Source organism: Vidua chalybeata, chromosome 7 (assembly GCF_026979565.1).
Source record: "Vidua chalybeata isolate OUT-0048 chromosome 7, bVidCha1 merged haplotype, whole genome shotgun sequence".
Lineage (NCBI taxonomy): Eukaryota > Metazoa > Chordata > Aves > Passeriformes > Viduidae > Vidua > Vidua chalybeata.
Genome location: NC_071536.1, coordinates 8,822,550 through 8,840,336, shown reverse-complemented (window position 1 = coordinate 8,840,336; position 17,787 = coordinate 8,822,550). Strand labels below are relative to the sequence as shown.

General features: G+C 39.4%; 1 protein-coding gene across 1 annotated transcript in view; it reads left to right on the top strand.

The window, feature by feature from the left end:
• Positions 1-16,074, top strand: part of STAT4 (signal transducer and activator of transcription 4) — a 39,475-nt gene extending 23,401 nt beyond the window's left edge. Inside the window, exons 11-23 of the mRNA XM_053948145.1 lie at positions 181-198; positions 279-372; positions 1,261-1,305; positions 3,488-3,571; positions 3,833-3,931; positions 5,227-5,368; positions 6,737-6,780; positions 7,618-7,712; positions 8,277-8,413; positions 8,835-9,026; positions 10,267-10,333; positions 12,813-12,921; positions 15,048-16,074. Coding sequence (XP_053804120.1) covers positions 181-198; positions 279-372; positions 1,261-1,305; positions 3,488-3,571; positions 3,833-3,931; positions 5,227-5,368; positions 6,737-6,780; positions 7,618-7,712; positions 8,277-8,413; positions 8,835-9,026; positions 10,267-10,333; positions 12,813-12,921; positions 15,048-15,074 — 1,153 coding nt within the window. The 3' untranslated portion in view covers positions 15,075-16,074. The remainder of the gene's footprint in view (positions 1-180; positions 199-278; positions 373-1,260; positions 1,306-3,487; positions 3,572-3,832; positions 3,932-5,226; positions 5,369-6,736; positions 6,781-7,617; positions 7,713-8,276; positions 8,414-8,834; positions 9,027-10,266; positions 10,334-12,812; positions 12,922-15,047) is intronic.
• The last annotated feature ends 1,713 nt before the right edge of the window (positions 16,075-17,787 follow it).

The window sequence follows — 17,787 nt, the reverse complement described above, 5'->3', positions numbered from 1 at the left end:
CTAAGTGGACAGTATGAATTTCAGTTCTTCAGCTTAAAAACTGTAGTTGTAGGGTCAATACAAACCAACTTTTAGCAGGCAAAATCTACCATCTCAGATACACTTCTCAGTACAAGCTCTGTCTTACACATTTACTGATTCACAAACCGTTTCCTCTCCCCCACCCCTCTTCTCTTTTAGGAATGTTTCAACTGTAAGGTAAGACAATAAAATATCACATATATTAATTTTGCCCAATACAATGGTATTTGAGTACATAACTGTCGTGTCCTCTGCAGTAACCGTAGATTTGTTCTGTGTGGAACACATGTGAAAGCCATGAACATGGATGAGTCTGCAAATGGAAGCTTGTCAGTAGAATTTCGACATTTGGTAGGTTTGACACTTTTTTACTGTTGTGTGTAGATAAACAAAAGATTTTTTAGGAACTCTGGAGGGAGAACTGTATTACTGTCAAGGCCACAGTCATTTTCTTTCTATTTGTACAAGAAGATTACTCCTAGAACCTCTAGAAGCCATTCCATACTTCATTCATTCCATAAAATAAGACCATATATTTTCACAGAAATGAGAAAGCAAATCCTAATTACCACCAGAAAAGGAAAAAGTAATCATGCTGAATTAAAAAACTTCACAGAAACTAAGTTTGGTTAAAAAAACCCCAAACACCAAACCAACAACAGCAAAAAAATACAAACCAAGCAGAAAAACCCATCGCACAGAACAAACAAACAAAAAACCTAAACCACACCACAATTTTCTAGGGGAGATAGAATTGAATGCTTGAAATCTATCGGAAATTAATGCCTGTGATAAAGCTTCGTGAGAGACTAGAGCACTGCTTGTGTAACTTCTCTGAGAGCCCAGTGAGTCCTGCTTTCTGACTAACACTCTCTTGCCTGTGGTAATTTTGGGGCTTAACCACAGATGCAGTGCCTCAGTGTAGTTTTGCAAAAAGAGATTGAGATCGATGGTTTTTAGTGTGGTTTTTATTTTTTTGTGGGATACACTTGGCAAGCACCCTAATTAATGCTTTGTTACATTAACTTAGTTTCCTAAACAATTCTTTAAAAATATCAAAAGACTCCTCACTGAATAGAATTTTCAATGTGTAGTGTCAGAGTCTTCATTAGACTACATTTGTATATTGCAAATAAAATCTTATTATAACTAAGAACATCCTGGTTATAAATTATGTTCTTTATATGTACATCTATCTACAGTTTCTCTGACACATAAATATTGCTTTGCTTTATACAGCAACCCAAAGAAATGAAAACAAGTGCTGGAAGCAAAGGAAATGAGGTTTGTGCATTTATTTTACATGTTGTTTTTGCATACTCTCACGAGTATTTCAGATTTGATTTTATTTAAATCAAAGAGTTGTTAGATTTTGAAATATATACAAAGTACAGGATCCAATTATTATGTTAGTATAAGTATAATGAGTACTGCTTGGAACAAATTGTAATTGCATGTCTGAAGTCTGCATATTGAAAAAGTTACAATAGAAGGTAGAGAGTGATAACTCAAATGTGTGCATTCCACTCAAAGGTTACCTTTTTGGTCATTTACATTTTGAAAAAAAACAAACAAACAAAACCAAATAAGCTTTTAAAGATTTTTTTTTTTGGGGGGGGGGGGGGCGGTTTGAAATAATTGTTTCCTACAGGAAAGGTCCTTTAAATATATGTTCTGCTGGTCAGGTTCACAGCTGAAGTCAGGGTGTCATAATCTTTGCATCAAAGGGGTTTGGTGCCTCAGCCAGGACCAAAAATGTGCTTAATTTACTTGCACTTGTCCCAGCCTGGTCGTAGGTTCCCCTCTCGTGGTGACTCTGTGTATGGCATGACAGCACTAAAAACAGCGTAACTGAGGGTAAAGTTATATTAGCGAGTTTAAAAAAAAAATTTAAAAAAAAAATCACATCACAGCCCAAATAGCTGTAGTCATGCAAGCACAAGAGTTATTTGAAGTATTCGTTAAGTCCAAGGCAAAAAGGTGTGATCAGCATGAGGAATTTGACCAAAACCTAAAGCAGAAGAGATGTGTGCCCAGTTCACACGCATTTCTGAACAGAACAACTCACCACCCGATTAGCAAGACTGAAACTCAAGGCTCACCTCCCAGTTACTTTGCTGCTTACAAAATCACTGACACCACAACAAGCAAATGCAAAAATGTAGGTTAAGAAATGTTGGCACTCCAGTTTTGGGAGCCTTTCCCTCCCACTTTTACACATTATGCCTTTAAAACTATATAAAGCTATCATAGGGCCGTGGAGAATTAGGAGAGCTGAACTGTGACCTGGTTCACTGCTGATTTCCTCAAACAGAGCCTCTCCTTGGTCAAATCAGTCTGTCAAAGAGTTGGGATTTTCTTTGTTAACAAAGACTATAATGCTTTCAAAACTTGGTTTGTTATAGGACATTCAGTATGCTAAAAGTGTAGTTAAATATAACTGGCCTCATTTAAAAAAAAGTGGAAGTTCTCCGTTTAGATTTGTCCTTTCATGCAGATGTGCCTTTTTGCCTAAATGATTTTTCCATGAGAGAAATTTGCTTCTGCAAAATCATAATGGGGGAAAAAGGGTTGTTCCACCAACCCTTTTCAACTTTGTGTCAGAAATTCAGGTTGAGCTGGATATTTCAGTAAGGGAAAGCATTTTGATTTGCAATTTTTTTTTTTAAAGAAAAATCTGACAAAACAAATGCATGATGAGGAGGGAAAGACCAACAACAAAGAAAACTGGAAAAGAGCAAATATATTTTTATACTTTGAGTTCTGGGGATGGAAATGTATTTCAAGAAATCTGTTTCCTAAGGGGCAGAGATTTGGATCTTTACAGAGCTATGCTGCTTTGTAATCAAATCAAACGCTAATACTACAAACTTTAATCAACAATAACAAACAGATTTTAGTTTTTTTCCATCCAAGAAAAGCTTGGGGTTTTAATACCAGATTTCCTTTGGATTAATGATTTAGGCCTCTAGTCCTTCAACTAGTACCCACAGCAAACCTGGATGAAAGCCTATTTGTCATTAAAGCTGTGGCTATTTGCTTTGTTTCTAGTTTGTTTCTCCTTGAACATGCCTGTTCGAAGTCCAATTGTCAATCAGCAAGGAAACTTTAGGAAAAGGAAAGTTGGAGACATCGTTTATCAGACACACAAAATTACCTGTTTACTTCTTGTGTGCAAATCTGTGTTTAAAAGTACCATTTTAGAAAAAGCTAAAAGTTTAGAAGTACTGCTTTAACAATATTAAGGGGTTCTTTTAGATTCATCAGAAAAAATACCAGATTTCTGGACTAATTTAATGTCAGAGTTGAACAAACAAATTGTTTCCTTCACTTCCTTCTTTTCCTGTTCTGTTTATATATTTGATATGAGTTTTCTCTCCAAGTGTAACATCAGCAGCTGGATCACTAAAGCAGTGTTAAATGCCAGCTGTGCACTCCCAGCTTTATAACCTCGTTATTCCCTCAGGGCCCTCACATGGTGACTGAGGAACTGCACTCCATCAGCTTTGAAACACAGGTCTGCCTGTATGGATTGACCATAAATTTGGAAGTGAGTATTCAGGACAGATTATCTGGGATGGGAGAATTTTCCAGCAGTTTATAGAAGTACAACTGTGCTGGGCCACACCACAGGTGTGCCTACCCTCGGCGAGGCCCCCAGCAGTAACCACAAGTTGACACAAGATTTCCAGAACTTCTGGAAAAGAAGTCTGTGCTTTGGGAAGAATGAGAGGCTAAAAACCCAAAGCACAGCACAGCAGCAATACTTTCCTCAGCAGCATTTACACAGGGCATTCATTCTCTCCACCAGACCAGCTCTTTGCCTGTGGTGATGATTTCCAATGTCAGCCAACTGCCCAATGCATGGGCCTCTATTATTTGGTACAACCTGTCAACCAATGATCCTCAGGTAGGTCCTCAGTATGCAAATACTGACTTTCTGCATTTTCACATTTGTATTATTTGGTTACTAAGTACATTAAGTGTAAAAAAGATGTATTTCCCTTTTGAACTGGCATTATTTTTGTCACATACACAGTTATCAACATCACACTTTAGTGTTATTCTCTTTATCTTTCTTCCCCTGCCCAGATATAAAACCACATGCACCCTTAGCTTTTCTTTTTGTAGCCTAAAGTAGTAGTTCTTAAATTAAGGAAAAGTGACAGGCATTCTCCACAACTTCTCTAACTTCACTAGTTTTAATTTATCTTTCTTGCGTGTGGCTGACTAAAACTAGACCTGTTAGAAAATAATTCTACCAGTACAACTCCAAACCATGAAAGCAAGCATATAGGTGAATCTGTAATGTACTTAAGTGCTGCTTTCCCCCACTGGATTTTATAGGAACTTGTGCTTTCTGTGGAGATTATAAACGTCAAGTAGCAACTTCTAGTGGCTCTAACCCTGAGCAAAGGCAGAATCATTCTTTCTAAGGCTCCAGCTGTCTCAGCACATATTTTAGATTCAGTCACTGTTACTGTATTTGCAGACTGTAGAGCAGGGCTGTCAGTGGCTCTCAGGCTTTCAGCTGGGGATTAGTGCAGTCACACAGATGCTCAGTGTAGGGAAAGGGGCAGACAGTCTGCCATGGTGGCAGGCCAGCTGACCAGCAGGCTGGACTGCATTATCACTCTGTGATACTCCAAAGAGTTTTTGCACAGTCTTCAGTATGTCCATTGTGTGTACAATCAAAAAAAAAAAAAAACAAACAAACAAACCAAACCAAACCAAAACAAAAAAAAAAAAAAAAAAAAAAAAAACAACACCACAAATGAAAAAAAACTAAGATAAGCCAAATGATTCAACAGCACATCACCATATCAGTATGTAATGGTTTAAAGTTTCCGTGCACTAAACATTAAAATATCCTGATAATATCTAGAATTTTTTTTTGACAAGATTTAAGCTGTCACATATTTTCACTGTCCTTACACAGGACACTACCAGAGGCATTGCAAGGTATTTTAACATCCAAGATGCACACAGGGACTTTAGCTCTCTAGGAGTCTCATCCTACAACCCTGCTCAGGCACTCCACTGGAGCTGCAGGTGGGACGGCCCACATGTTTGCCCCAATGCTTCCCCACACACAGAGCTCACTTTCAACACTTCCAGATTCTTCTCAAGTACTTGCAGCCTCCTCTTACAGCCTGATATGTATTTCATGCTTGCTATCTAAACAAAGCATTCATTCTGTTGCAGAATTTGTCTTTCTTCAACAACCCCCCTGCTGCCACTTTAAGCCAGCTCTTAGAAGTACTGAGCTGGCAGTTCTCATCATACGTTGGTCGTGGACTCAATTCTGAACAGCTCAACATGCTGGCAGAGAAACTTGTGGGTAAGGGTGTAGTAATATACAGATTTTATTTGCTTTGGGGTTCTTATATTTGGTAGCTACAGGTAGGGGCTTTAAGTACACGTTGTGGTTCAATACCAGCTGGCATCTAAGCCCCACACAGCCACCCACTCCCCCAGAGTGAGATGGGGAGAGAATTGGAAGGGTAAAGTGAGAAAACTCATGGGTCAAGCTAAAGACAGTTTAACACACAAAGCAAAAGCCACACGTGCATGCAAGGCAAACAAGGAATTCATTCACTACCTCCCATCTGCAGGCAAGTGTTCAGCCTGGAAATCAGGGCTGGATTCATCACACAAAGGAGTTACTTGGGAAGACAGATGCCATCACCCCAAACATCCTCTCCTTCCTCCTTCTTACCCCTAAGTTGACATGCTGAGCATGTCACCATATGGTGCAGAATATCCTTTTGGCCAGTTAGGATCAGCTGTCCTAGCTGTGTCCTCTCCCAGCTTCCAGCACTCCCAGCCCCTTTGCTCATGGGGAGGGTTGAGAGGCAGAAAAGACCTTCACTGTGTGTAAGCCCTCCTTGGCAAGAACTAAAACATCCCTGTGTTACCAACACTGTTTCCAGCACAAATTCAAAACACATTGGCTACTGTGAAGAAAATGAACTCCACCCCAGCCAAAACCAGCATGGCATGACCTCCACTTCCAGAGCTGATGTCAAAAATGTCACAATGACAATTTTTTTCTTTAAAGAAAAGCAAGTGTCAGCTTATTCTTATCACAGAGTAATTCAACTTTCGAACTTCCAGGCTGCTCAACTAAGGAAGAGGGCATCAAAGTCACACTGAACTGTAATGTTATTTTGCTTTCTTAACAACTATCTCATACATCTGAAATCAAAAGGAAGTATTTTTGCTTGCTTATGAGGTTTGGTTTGGGTTTTTTTCATTTTAAGTACCTGTCCTTGTGGGTTTGTTCATTTCTGGGACCTCACCAGAGATGCTTCACTGGTGTCAGCACAGCAAAGAGGCCCTGTAACCTCAGCAAGATGAATTATTGAGTACTCTCAGACCCAGGCGTGCCCCAGAAAGGAGAGGCCCTGGGGAAAGCTGAGAAGTAACATTTAGGCTAAAAACCGAAACTGAGCATATAGTGTTGCAAAAACCAAGTCACAGGCTACTTTAGGCAAATATTTCCAAAACTATTATCACCTGCTTCAAAAGAATACAGAAAAACAGATCTACAGTCCTTTAGCATGCCCCTCCCCAGGTCAGGATGTATTGTACTTCTCCCCTCACCACCCCCCCCCCACTCAACTGTACAGATATCAAGCAATATCTATTTCATAACTTCAGAATAATACATGCACCATTTGGGCATTTTCTTTTCCTCTTTCAGGACAGCAAGTCAGTTACAATGATTATCAACTATCCTGGGCAAAGTTCTGCAAGGTACTGTTCCAAAAGTAACACGAAACTCATTTCTCATAACACCCACAGCCATGCCTATCTTTGTTTCTCTAATGCTGCTGATAAGATTCCCCACTTGCCATATGTGGGACTTTTAGCTCAGCATAATCACATCCTTTGTAAAAAATTAACTAGGAAGAAAACACTTCCAGAAGCATAAAGCTTGGGATTAGGGATCTACTTTGTTATATTGCTACAAATATCAGAAACTGCCATTATAGTGTGCCTTATATATTTCTGTATATGGTCAATTGAAAGTCTTACCAAAGCATGCAATACATTTCATAAAGCATAAGTAAGATTTTTCATATGTTTAGTTTTGACCTAAATTATTTCAAGACAGTCAATATATGCAATAACTTTGATGAGGAACAGACAATGTATTGATAAAGAAGGGTAAGCTCCTTTAATTCATACTAACTACATTATTTAAACAAGTGCAGAACCTTGGAGGGAAGTTCTCCCTCAACTTTCTCCTCTTCTTTTCACTCAAAATACAAATTTATAACTAGGAAGAAACCACAGATGTGATTTTTATTCTCCTTGAAAAATGAAGTGCTTCCAATGCATATCTTAAAAATCAGTTGGTTTTATGTCAGGTTGAAAGAGAGATGTTACTCAAAACCACAGCTCAAATTGTGATTCTCACTTGAGAAAAGTAGCTTATTCTTAAGAAACTGAGAAGAAACTGTCAGAAACGTTGGGTAACATCACTCTCATGATTCTCCTCTCATGTGTGTTGTTTGTGTTTGTGGTTGTTTGTGTGGGGGTTGGTTGTGGGGTTTTGTTTGTGTTTTGTGGTTGTTTTCTAACTGTTAGGAACATTTGCCTGGGAAGTCTTTTACCTTTTGGGTTTGGCTTGAAGCAATCCTGGACTTGATTAAAAAACACATTCTTCCTCTTTGGATTGATGGGTGAGCAAAAAGGGAACTGCTGTATATTGATCTCTCTCCACATTTTCTCTGTCCTTTACTCATGTCAGTTTTAGCCATGCAGAGGTGTATTTGCAACGAGTTTAACACTTCTGTCTCCCTTCTCCCATTCATAACTTTTGGAAATTGCTGTCAAAGGGGAACAACATGGCATCTCTTAGAAATGCAGGTTTTGATTTATTCTTCAGATCTGTCCATGCAATCAAGCACTGGGATAAACTTCACCAGGCTTCATAGTACTTTGAGCTCAATGCCATACTCCATGTGTAATCACACAAAGCCTTGGTCATAGTACCCAAGCCTCATACAGCTTTGTAACCAGGTTTTGAACACCTGTATAAAGTCTGGCCAGATCAAGGCCAGGCTGGATAGTTCTGAGCAACCTGGTCTGGTGAAAGATGTCCCTTGTCCACAGCAGGGGGTTTGGAACCAGGTGAACTTTAAGGTCCCTTCCAACCCAGGCCCTTCTAAGATTCTACGCATTTCACAGATCAAAGTCTGTATTTTTTTCCAAAAGTAAACCCATGATTTCCTGTTTTACCTCAGGTACGTAATGGGATTTGTAAGCAAAGAAAAGGAACGAATTCTGCTGAAAGACAAGACACCAGGAACATTTTTATTAAGGTTTAGTGAGAGCAATCTGGGTGGAATTACCTTTACTTGGGTGGATCAGCTAGAAAATGGTAAGTACAATTAAAATTAAAAAAAAAACAAGCCAACAACTAAATCAAAACTAACCCAAACTCTAAAATATACCTGCAATACAAAAGTGAAGTTTTGTTTGGTTTGAAAGTAAAATTCACATGTATCATGTCATAGTATGGTTTTAGACAAGATACAAGTGTCATAATTTCTCAAACACAAACCAAAACTCTGACATTCTACCTCTGAGCTCTTTACATTAACAAAGCTCTCTATGAGGTGTACCTGCTAACTGCAGGCTTTAGATTTGTTTCCAAATATTCAGAAATTAAATATTGAAAGATACTAACATAGGTAAGAACACGTAACGCCTATGCAAGTGTAAATCTCAAAGGAAAGGCAAAAATGTGCTCCAGCTGCAGTTGCTCATCTACAAGTTATGGTGCTTTTGTGTTTTTGCAGGCGATGTAACATTTCATTCAGTGGAACCCTACAACAAAGGTCGCTTATCTGCCCTGCCTTTTGCCGACATACTGCGTGATTACAAAGTTATCATGGCAGACAACGTTCCTGAAAACCCCCTGAAGTACCTGTATCCCGATATCCCCAAAGATAAGGCCTTTGGCAAACACTACAGCTGTCAGCCAAACGAAGGTTAGGCTCCCTTTCTCTATTTACCCTTCCTGCACAGCAGCTGCAAAGTCAAGAGGAAATTTGAGGACTGTAGGGAGAGGAGGGAAAGAACAGATTAAGATGCCTCCTTTAATAGTCATCTTCAAGAGAACTGTTTTAACATGTGTCTGTCATTTAGACAGCTTCATTTTGCAAATACATCCCTAGTTTTCGAGGTTACATTAGAGGTGATGACAATATTCAAAAAAAGCTAAGAAATGGACTTTTTTTCCCCCTGACTTATGCACCACAAAATTCAGTGCTTGGGTGTTTAATGGAGAAGAAACTGAAAAATCATCCTGCTTATTGGCTTCATAGTTGTGTTACACTGTAGCATGCTGTCACTCTAATTTCAAGAAAACTCAGTATTTCCCAAACAGCTTGGAAGCCCTACTTGATTTCATTTCATGCAATGGAACCCTAAAACAAAGGCTGTTTATCTGCACCACCTTTTCCCAATATACCACACAATTACAAAGTTATTATGGCAGACAATATTTCTGAAAACCCTTGGCAACTGCACTGGAAAATTCAAAAAGGCTAAACAAGGATGGTTCCAAAAATGTTCAGGCTTACATTCTTTTTTTGTCCAAGTTACAAGTCAGCTCATTTTTAGATCAAATTCATTCTGCTTAAAGAAAGCCTCTAAGCCTTAATTTTTTAATAGATAAAACACATTCTTCTAGAATTTCAGTATCAAAGGTTACAATTCCATTTGAACTCAAATTCCTACGCAACTCAAAAATATTTTGTGGCTACAGTATTTTTCTCCCTCTTCATTTTAACTCAGTGGACTTTGCCTAATGCTCCAATCATCTAAAATCTTACATATAGGCTTAATTTCGTGCAAAAGAATTAGAATTCAAAATACATGGCTGAAGCTGTATCTATAGAGACAGAGCTCCAAGCATTTGCAGAACTGAATCTGCAGGCTCAGAGTTTCAAACTCAAAGAATTGTATATTTGCTTTGAAGGTCTAACAAAATCTTTTTCATCAGTTGCAGTATTATATTGTGATTCATACCAAGGGAGCACAGGCAATTCTGTGACTAAGATCTGAACTCAAGGACTAATCTCAGGAATTCCCCTCACTTTCATGGCTATTTATTTATGCAGGGACTTCACAATTTATTATTGTCTGCAGCACTGCAAGCAAATAATCCATTTCAAATAGATAATAAAATGACTAGACAATATTTAATTTCTCTGCTATTTATTCTAGTCTCAAAGCCCTCGGATGGAGGGGGGAAAGGTTATGTTCCTTCTGTATTTATCCCAGTCTCCAAAATGTAAGTATCCTCACAGGTATGTTACACTTTAACTGTTATTTTTATTTAATTTAAAGAATCACAGAATCACAAGGTTGGAAGAGACCTCTAAGATCATCAAGTCAAACCTATGCCCTAACACCTCAACTAGACTACAGCACCAAGTGCCATGTCCAGTCTTTTTTTAAACACATCCAGAGATGGTGATTCTACCACCTCCCTAGGAAGACAATTCCAGTGCTTTATTATTCTTTCGGTGAAAATTTTTTCCCGCATATCCAACCTGTACCTTCCCTGATGTAGCTTGAGACTGTGTCCTCTTGTTCTGTCAGTGCTGCCTGGTGGAAGAGACTGACCCCCACTGTCTACAGCCTCCCTTCAGGAAATTGTAGAGAGCAATAAGATCACCTCTGAGCCTCCTCTTCTCCAGGCTAAACAATCCCAGCTCCTTCAAACGTTCCTCACAGGGCTTCTGTTCCAAGCCCCTCACCAGCCTCGTTGCCCTCCTCTGGATGTGCTCAAGCATCTCAACATCCTTCCTAAACTGAGGGGCCCAGAACTGGACACAGCACTCAGGGTGTGGTCTTACCAGTGCTGAGTACAGGGGGAGAATGACCTCCCTGATCCTGCTGCCCACACAATTCCTAATGCAGGCCAGGATGCCATTGGCCTTCTTGGCCACCAAGGCACATTGCTGGCTCATATCCAACCGGCTGTCCACCAGCACCCCCAGGTCCCTTTCCGCCTGAACACTGTCCAGCCACACTGTCCCCAGCCTGTAACGCTGTAGGGGATTTTTGTGGCCAAAATGTAGAACTCAGAACTTAGACTTATTAAACTTCATGCTGTTGGACTCTGCCCATCCATCCAACCAATCTAAGTCTCTCTGCAGAGCCTTCCTTCCTTCCAATAGATCAACACAAGCTCCCAGTTTAATGTTGTCTGCAAATTTACTAATGAAGGACTCAATGCCCTCATCCATGTTGTCTATAAAAATATTAAATAGAACTGATCCCAGTACAGATCCCTGAGGGACACGACTGGTGCCTGGCCACCAGCTGGATGCAACACCGTTCACCATCACTCTCTGGGCCCAGCCATCCAGCCAGTTCCTAACCCAGCAAAGAGTGCTCCTGTCCAAGCTGTGGGAGTGTGCTGTGGGAGACAGTGTCAAAGGCCTTGCTGAAGTCTAAATAGACAACACCCACAGCCTTTCCTGCATCAACCAGATGGGTCACCTGGTCATAGAAGGAGACCAGGTTGGTCAGACATGACCTACCCTTTGTAAACCCATGCTGACTGGGTCTGATAGCCTGGCCATCCTGTAAGTGCTGTGTGATAGCACTCAGTATGAACTGTTCCATTATCTTACCTGGTACTGAGGTCAGGCTAACTGGCCTGTAATTACCAGGATCCTCCTTCCTACCTTTTTTATAAACAGGTGTCACATTGGCCAGTTTCCAGTCATCTGGAACCTCACCAGTGAGCCACAACTCTTGATAAATGATGGAGAGCGGCTTCGCAAGCTCATCTGTCAGCTCCCTCATCACCCTAGGGTGGATCCCATCTGGTCCCATTGATTTATAAATATCCAGGTGTCCCAGCAGTTCTCTGACTGCCTCCTCTTGGATAACAAGAGGACCATTCTGCTCCCTGGTACCACCTACCAACCCCTGAGGACAGTTGTCTTGAGGACCAGCTGTCTAATCACTAAAGACTGAGGCGAAGAAGGCATTAAGCATTTCTGCCTTTTCCTCATCTTTAGTTACTAGGTTGCCTGCCTCATCTAATAAGGAACAGAGGTTGGTTATACCCTTCCTTTTACTATTAATATATTTGTAAAAACTTCTTTTATTATTTTTAATAGAAGTTGCCAAGTTAAGTTCAAACTGAGCTTTGGCCTCCCTAATTTTTTTTCTACATGCCCTAGCAGCTCCCTTAAATACTTCCTGAGAAATCATTCCTTCCTTAAAAAGATACATGATACATCTTTTTTTTATTTCTGAGTTCTTTCAAAACTTGATTGCTCATCCAGACTGGACGTTTGCCTAATTGACATCCTATTTGATGTCAATTAGGGGCAGTTTCCCCTGCCTCCTTTCCCCGAACTATTTGAAAATAGTTTGGCAAGGACTACTAAAGACAAGAAAAAGCAGTAAAGGACTTCACCTGTAGAGTGCTTTTTCCACTCATGGGGCAAACCATTTGTAAGAATCGAATGCAGATTTTATGGTACTCTGATCTACTTTTCTTTCACTGTTTCCTTTTTTCCCGCAGCAGCTGATATTAGGGGCAAGGAAAGAGGACAAACCTGACTCAATCTCCTACATTTTTAAATGTATACCAGGTTGTTGGCATGAGCTTACAGGGCCACCAGCAAGCCTGGGGACAGGGTTAACAAACTTAAATACATTCCTCATACTCCACTGATATGCATAGAGGGATTCAAGTTTTTTCGAAGATTATTTTTGCATATTTTTGTTTGCTTTTTTCTTTTTAGCTTAAATGACTCTACAGAACCACATTCTCCATCAGATCTTCTTCCAATGTCTCCAAGCGTTTATGCTGTACTGAGAGAACACCTGAGCCCCACAGCCATTGAAACTGCTGTAAGTTGTAAACTTTCCCATTCATAAGTAAATATTAAGGAAAAAGGATACAGCACAGATGCTGGTTAATAAAAGGCTGCTTGTACAACTATGAATCAGAACTCTTCCACCATTTGCTGCATTACATTCTGAAACAATGGTGCACATATTTTCTATTCTAAATGGTGCATGATACTGTAAGCATCTTGAAAGCACTGGAATTGCCTGACATGCTGGCCAATGAATCACAAATGTCAGAACACAAAGATCCCAGAGTTCTTGCACAAATGAAGGCTTTACACTGACAAATACATGCCACCTATACTAATTTTCTGGACAGCACAAAGGCCTGGACTAGCTCAAGGAATATGATCATTTCCAATTCTCCATATTTGCACAACTTTTTCACACTGCAAGGTTTTACATGGGATTTCAAAGTGCAAAATTAAAAGTCAACTAAAACACTTTCAGCAAAGAAAAGTAATATTAGCTTAGTATATAGAAAGATTAGGAAAATACAAACATAATATTTAAAAACAAATCTCTTTTCCTTATTGACGAGAAATGATGTTCTGAATAATCATGGCTCAGAGTCCTTAGAGCAATGATATATAGCCAGGTGGGAATTTGTACAGCAGACTTTTCTCAGGAAATACAGCAGTGGTTTGGCTCTAGCAGCTTTAGAAGAAAATCTCCTTTTTTAATACTAGCCCTTAACCTTCTCCTTTTTTAATACTAGCCCACCATCCTTATATTACCTTGAAGTGGTTATATATTTAAAAGCCTGCCAACTCCCCTTCAAATGCCTCTCTGTAAACACTTCTCCTTACCCACAAACAGAACAAAACTAAACCAGAATCCTAATTGTGATTAGAAGTACAGTTAAACTTTATATACAAATAGATGAGTTCTTTAATACATCAACCTGAAAATCCACTCAAGAGCAATATATCTTTTTTTATTCTTCACTTTTTTTCTCCAATAGCACTTGTGACAAACTAGTTCTTTAGCTGAAAACTAAATAACCAGCCTGAATTAAAATTCTGAATTAAAACCTACCCCACCCAATCTAAGAGATGTACCCACTCATTTCTGTTTTGGTTTATAACATGTGGAAATAGTTCTGACCTCCTCAACTGCCCTTATGAACAATGCACGCATTTGCTTTCCTGAACTTTCGTCAGAGCAAAGAATAAATGGATTCACTTTCAGTTAACATCAGCCTTCAAACATTTTTGGTTTCTTCTTGCATGCACAGTAAATCTCGAACTAGCTCCATTCAGAGCTTCAAAATAAGCTGCGACCATAGCCATCATCCAGGGTCATAACCTGACAAAAAGAATGTGCCTGGTAGCAACCTGCAAGTGTTAAATACAATTTTAAAGGTACCAAAATGAATGGTTCAATGCTGCTAGATGGCAAGTGGTATTTCTGTAGGGTCTTACTAGAAATGTTTTCAAGTTCTGCTAGAAGTTGCATGAGAAAAAATGTTTTAGAAGATCTTTAAAGAATTCTTTCCTTTTCCATTCAATTTACCTTGCTAAATGGAAAGGAAGGAAATATGGAGGTTTTTTTCTTTATCAAATTCACAGAACAATCTACCCTGCTGAAGAGCTGGCTTAGTATAGCAAGCAGACAATCTGCACTACTAAAGCAATACTTTTTCTCCATGAAATGCCAATAAAAAAGCATTGTGTGAGATACAGAAAACAAGAGTGAAATCTGCAGCAGGACAAAATATCCTGCAACTGACTCAGTCTTAGCAAGATATACTTTCTGCAGTCTTGCTGAATTCCCTTCTATTACCCCCACCCCATCCAGCTTCCGTTACCCATCAAAAAAAAAACAAGACTCCAGGAAGAACCCTGAAATACATATCCACAGGCTTCTAGAACCACGAAAGTTTATACAAAAATAAATACCATGCTTATTCTTATTGCAACAGTTTCCTAAACAGTATCTCCTAAAAAGCATTCCTCTATTTTATAAACAACTAGAATCAGGATTTTCAGATCCTTATCAGTTTGTATGACATTGTCAAAGTGACTCTGCAGTTACCTTGAGCCAGAGAAAGTTTCCTTCGCAGTTTCTTTTGAATGAACAGCTTTGAGTGCCACAAGACTAATCTTGTCCTTCTTTTCTTCTAGCTGAGTTCTCCTTACTCAACTGACTGATGTGCACATACTGGAAAAATCAGTAATTGTGTGAACATTGGATGGGTTAAAGAAGTCATAATTTTTTTCCTGTCACGTCTGAAAGTCAGCTTTTCTGGAAACCGTTATGTTATTCTTAGGCCTCTTTCTGTTATCAATAACACATAAAAAGGAATTTTCTTTCTAGGGATTCAAAGAGACATTTGCAAGTCAGATTTGCTGTTGTCACTGAAAAAAGACCAAATCCTTTCTGGCTTGGGAGTCATTTGACTTCAGTGGGGTCCCAGCAGAAATAAATTTTACTTGCTAATTTAACTAATTTCCATAGAATTGCTGTAAATATGAGAGCATAAGAACAAAATGTTTTGCTTCTGAAGACAGCATATAAAGATAACCAAAGACATTAATGTGTTTGGAGAAATTAGGATTTATTACATTAAATACTTTCTGCTTATTTATAATCTTGTAAACCACTGATTTAGATCCTATTTCAAAGCAAAGATTCTTGTTCCCTGACTTTGAATATTCCAGAGGTATCTGGGGTTTGCTTTTCTCCAAAGATGAACTGCCTTCAAGATAGATTTTTATCTGATACCATAGCAGAAGTTGTGGAAGGCAGGTAGGCAAGGCTGGGGAGAAAAGGGAGTTCCAGAAAGGAAGCAGACTTAAAACTTGTGGTGTTAAAAAGGCTGTCTCCATTTCTCAACTGGAAGAGAGAGTTAGTAAAACTTCCCCTCTCACAAAATAGTTGCAGAAGTAAATCTGTTTGGGCAGGAGGCACTCAGATACTCCAGCAAGTACTGTCAGAAAGTCCACAAATAAAAAAATCCTGATCTGACACAGTTTGGATGTTAATTGGTCAATGGCAACAGGGAAGCAGTTTTCAAAAACAGTTACTGAAGAACTGCAGCATTTGCTGACCACCTGGAAACTTATGGTGCATGACAGGATATTACATGCCTGTCACAGGCTCACTTAATAAGCAGGACAACTAGTTTTTGTAAAAGTGGTAAATTGCCCTCTTTAAATACTCTTTTTTTTTTTTTTTTTTTTTTCTTTCAGGCGGGGTTACTTGTTTTGTTGTTTTGGTTTTATTTCCCCCAGTGTTATCCCTAAAATCTCTGGTAACAGAATAATAAACAGGTAACTCCAAGGCCACTGTATTTCACAAATGCAGGTTCAATCAGGATGCAAGCCTTGCCCGCAGAACACATGGCTAATGCGTGCAAAGTTCTTAAAACCCAAACCTTGAACATTTGCACCTTGCTGCTTTCTCAGGCAGGTATAAATGAGACTTCTGTGATGAAAACATAACCTGCTTGAATCAGTAAGACATAGATTTTACTTTCTCCTTTCATCCATGCTATTTATGTTAGTTGAAAGTGGGTGAGCGGAAACAAAGTAATGAGATATTTTTGTGATACATACAAGTAGATTTCAAAGAAACAAACACATCTCTGTTCATTACACTGAGTGATTCAAAGCAAGCTGCGCCTAAGTTCAGCAAGCATCACATATAAAATAACAAACAAGAGCAATTCTGTATATAGCTTGGTAGTCTCTGTAATTTATATAACCGGCATGAATAAAATCAGATTTTGGCATCAAGTTGCATATCCAGACCTCTGCGGATTTTTTTCAAGGCACAACAGAAACAGTCTTGCTGCCTTTTGGTTGACCTTAAACTGACCTACAGACAGTAACACAGAATTCTAAAGCAGGAAACATGACCTCCCCTAACATCAGCTATTGCATGCCTTTTCATTCTAACCTCTTCCCGCAATCTTAATACAAACAAAACCGGGGATACCTTTTATTTTTGGCCATCTAAAGTTCATGAGAAGTACTGTAAGACAAGATCAGACATGGCATGAGAACCAGTCTCCTTTTTCTTTCTTCCCTGCTCTCCATGCAAGGCAACCCTTCAAGACTCTCAAAGTATTAACTTCAGCCCAATATAACTGGAGTTTCTGAACAGCATCATGGACCACATTTTGGCATGACAGTTCCTGCTATTGCTTCAGAACAGATTTCTGCAAAGGATAGATGTAACATTTTGTTGAAAAGATCTGCCTTGAGATCATTTCACTGCTTTAAAGGAACACTGGAATAATTTATCTATAGGATAAATACATTCAGCCCAAGCCTCCTTCCATTAAAAAAGTGAGAATTTTGTCCTTATGCCACGATGAGTAAGAACACAGCTCTCCAGTGAAACGATGGTGTGGAGGAAAAACACAAAAAAGGGGTGCCTAGATACTACCACCAAAAAAAACCCCTCTGCTTTTAAGTAGTTCTACTAACTGTGCTTGTGCTTTTGTTGTGTTTTGAAACAGCAAAGTTAAAAAAAAAATTGTTTTGTGCTTTGTCGTGGAACGACACTATAATGATCCTAATTAAAAAACATAAAACCTGTCAGTTACCTTCTTCAATAGCTTTTATTCATAGCCATGTTTACAGATCTACTGCTCCCTAGTATTTCACACCACGAAGCTTACTGAACAGATCTACTTCATTTTTGTCATGAGGTAAGACCTGCCTCCTCCATCTGAGGAGGGAGAGGGCACAAACTACCCTGGAGAGCCGCAGCAAAGCCTGCCCTTGAGCATCCCGCTCTTTGTCGGCTTCAAACACCAGACAAAACCCAAAAAGGCTACGCAGGACCACGAGACAGCGACAGCGTTCCTGCGAGCAGGGCTTGGGGTGGGATGGGAAGGGATGGGACGGGATGGGA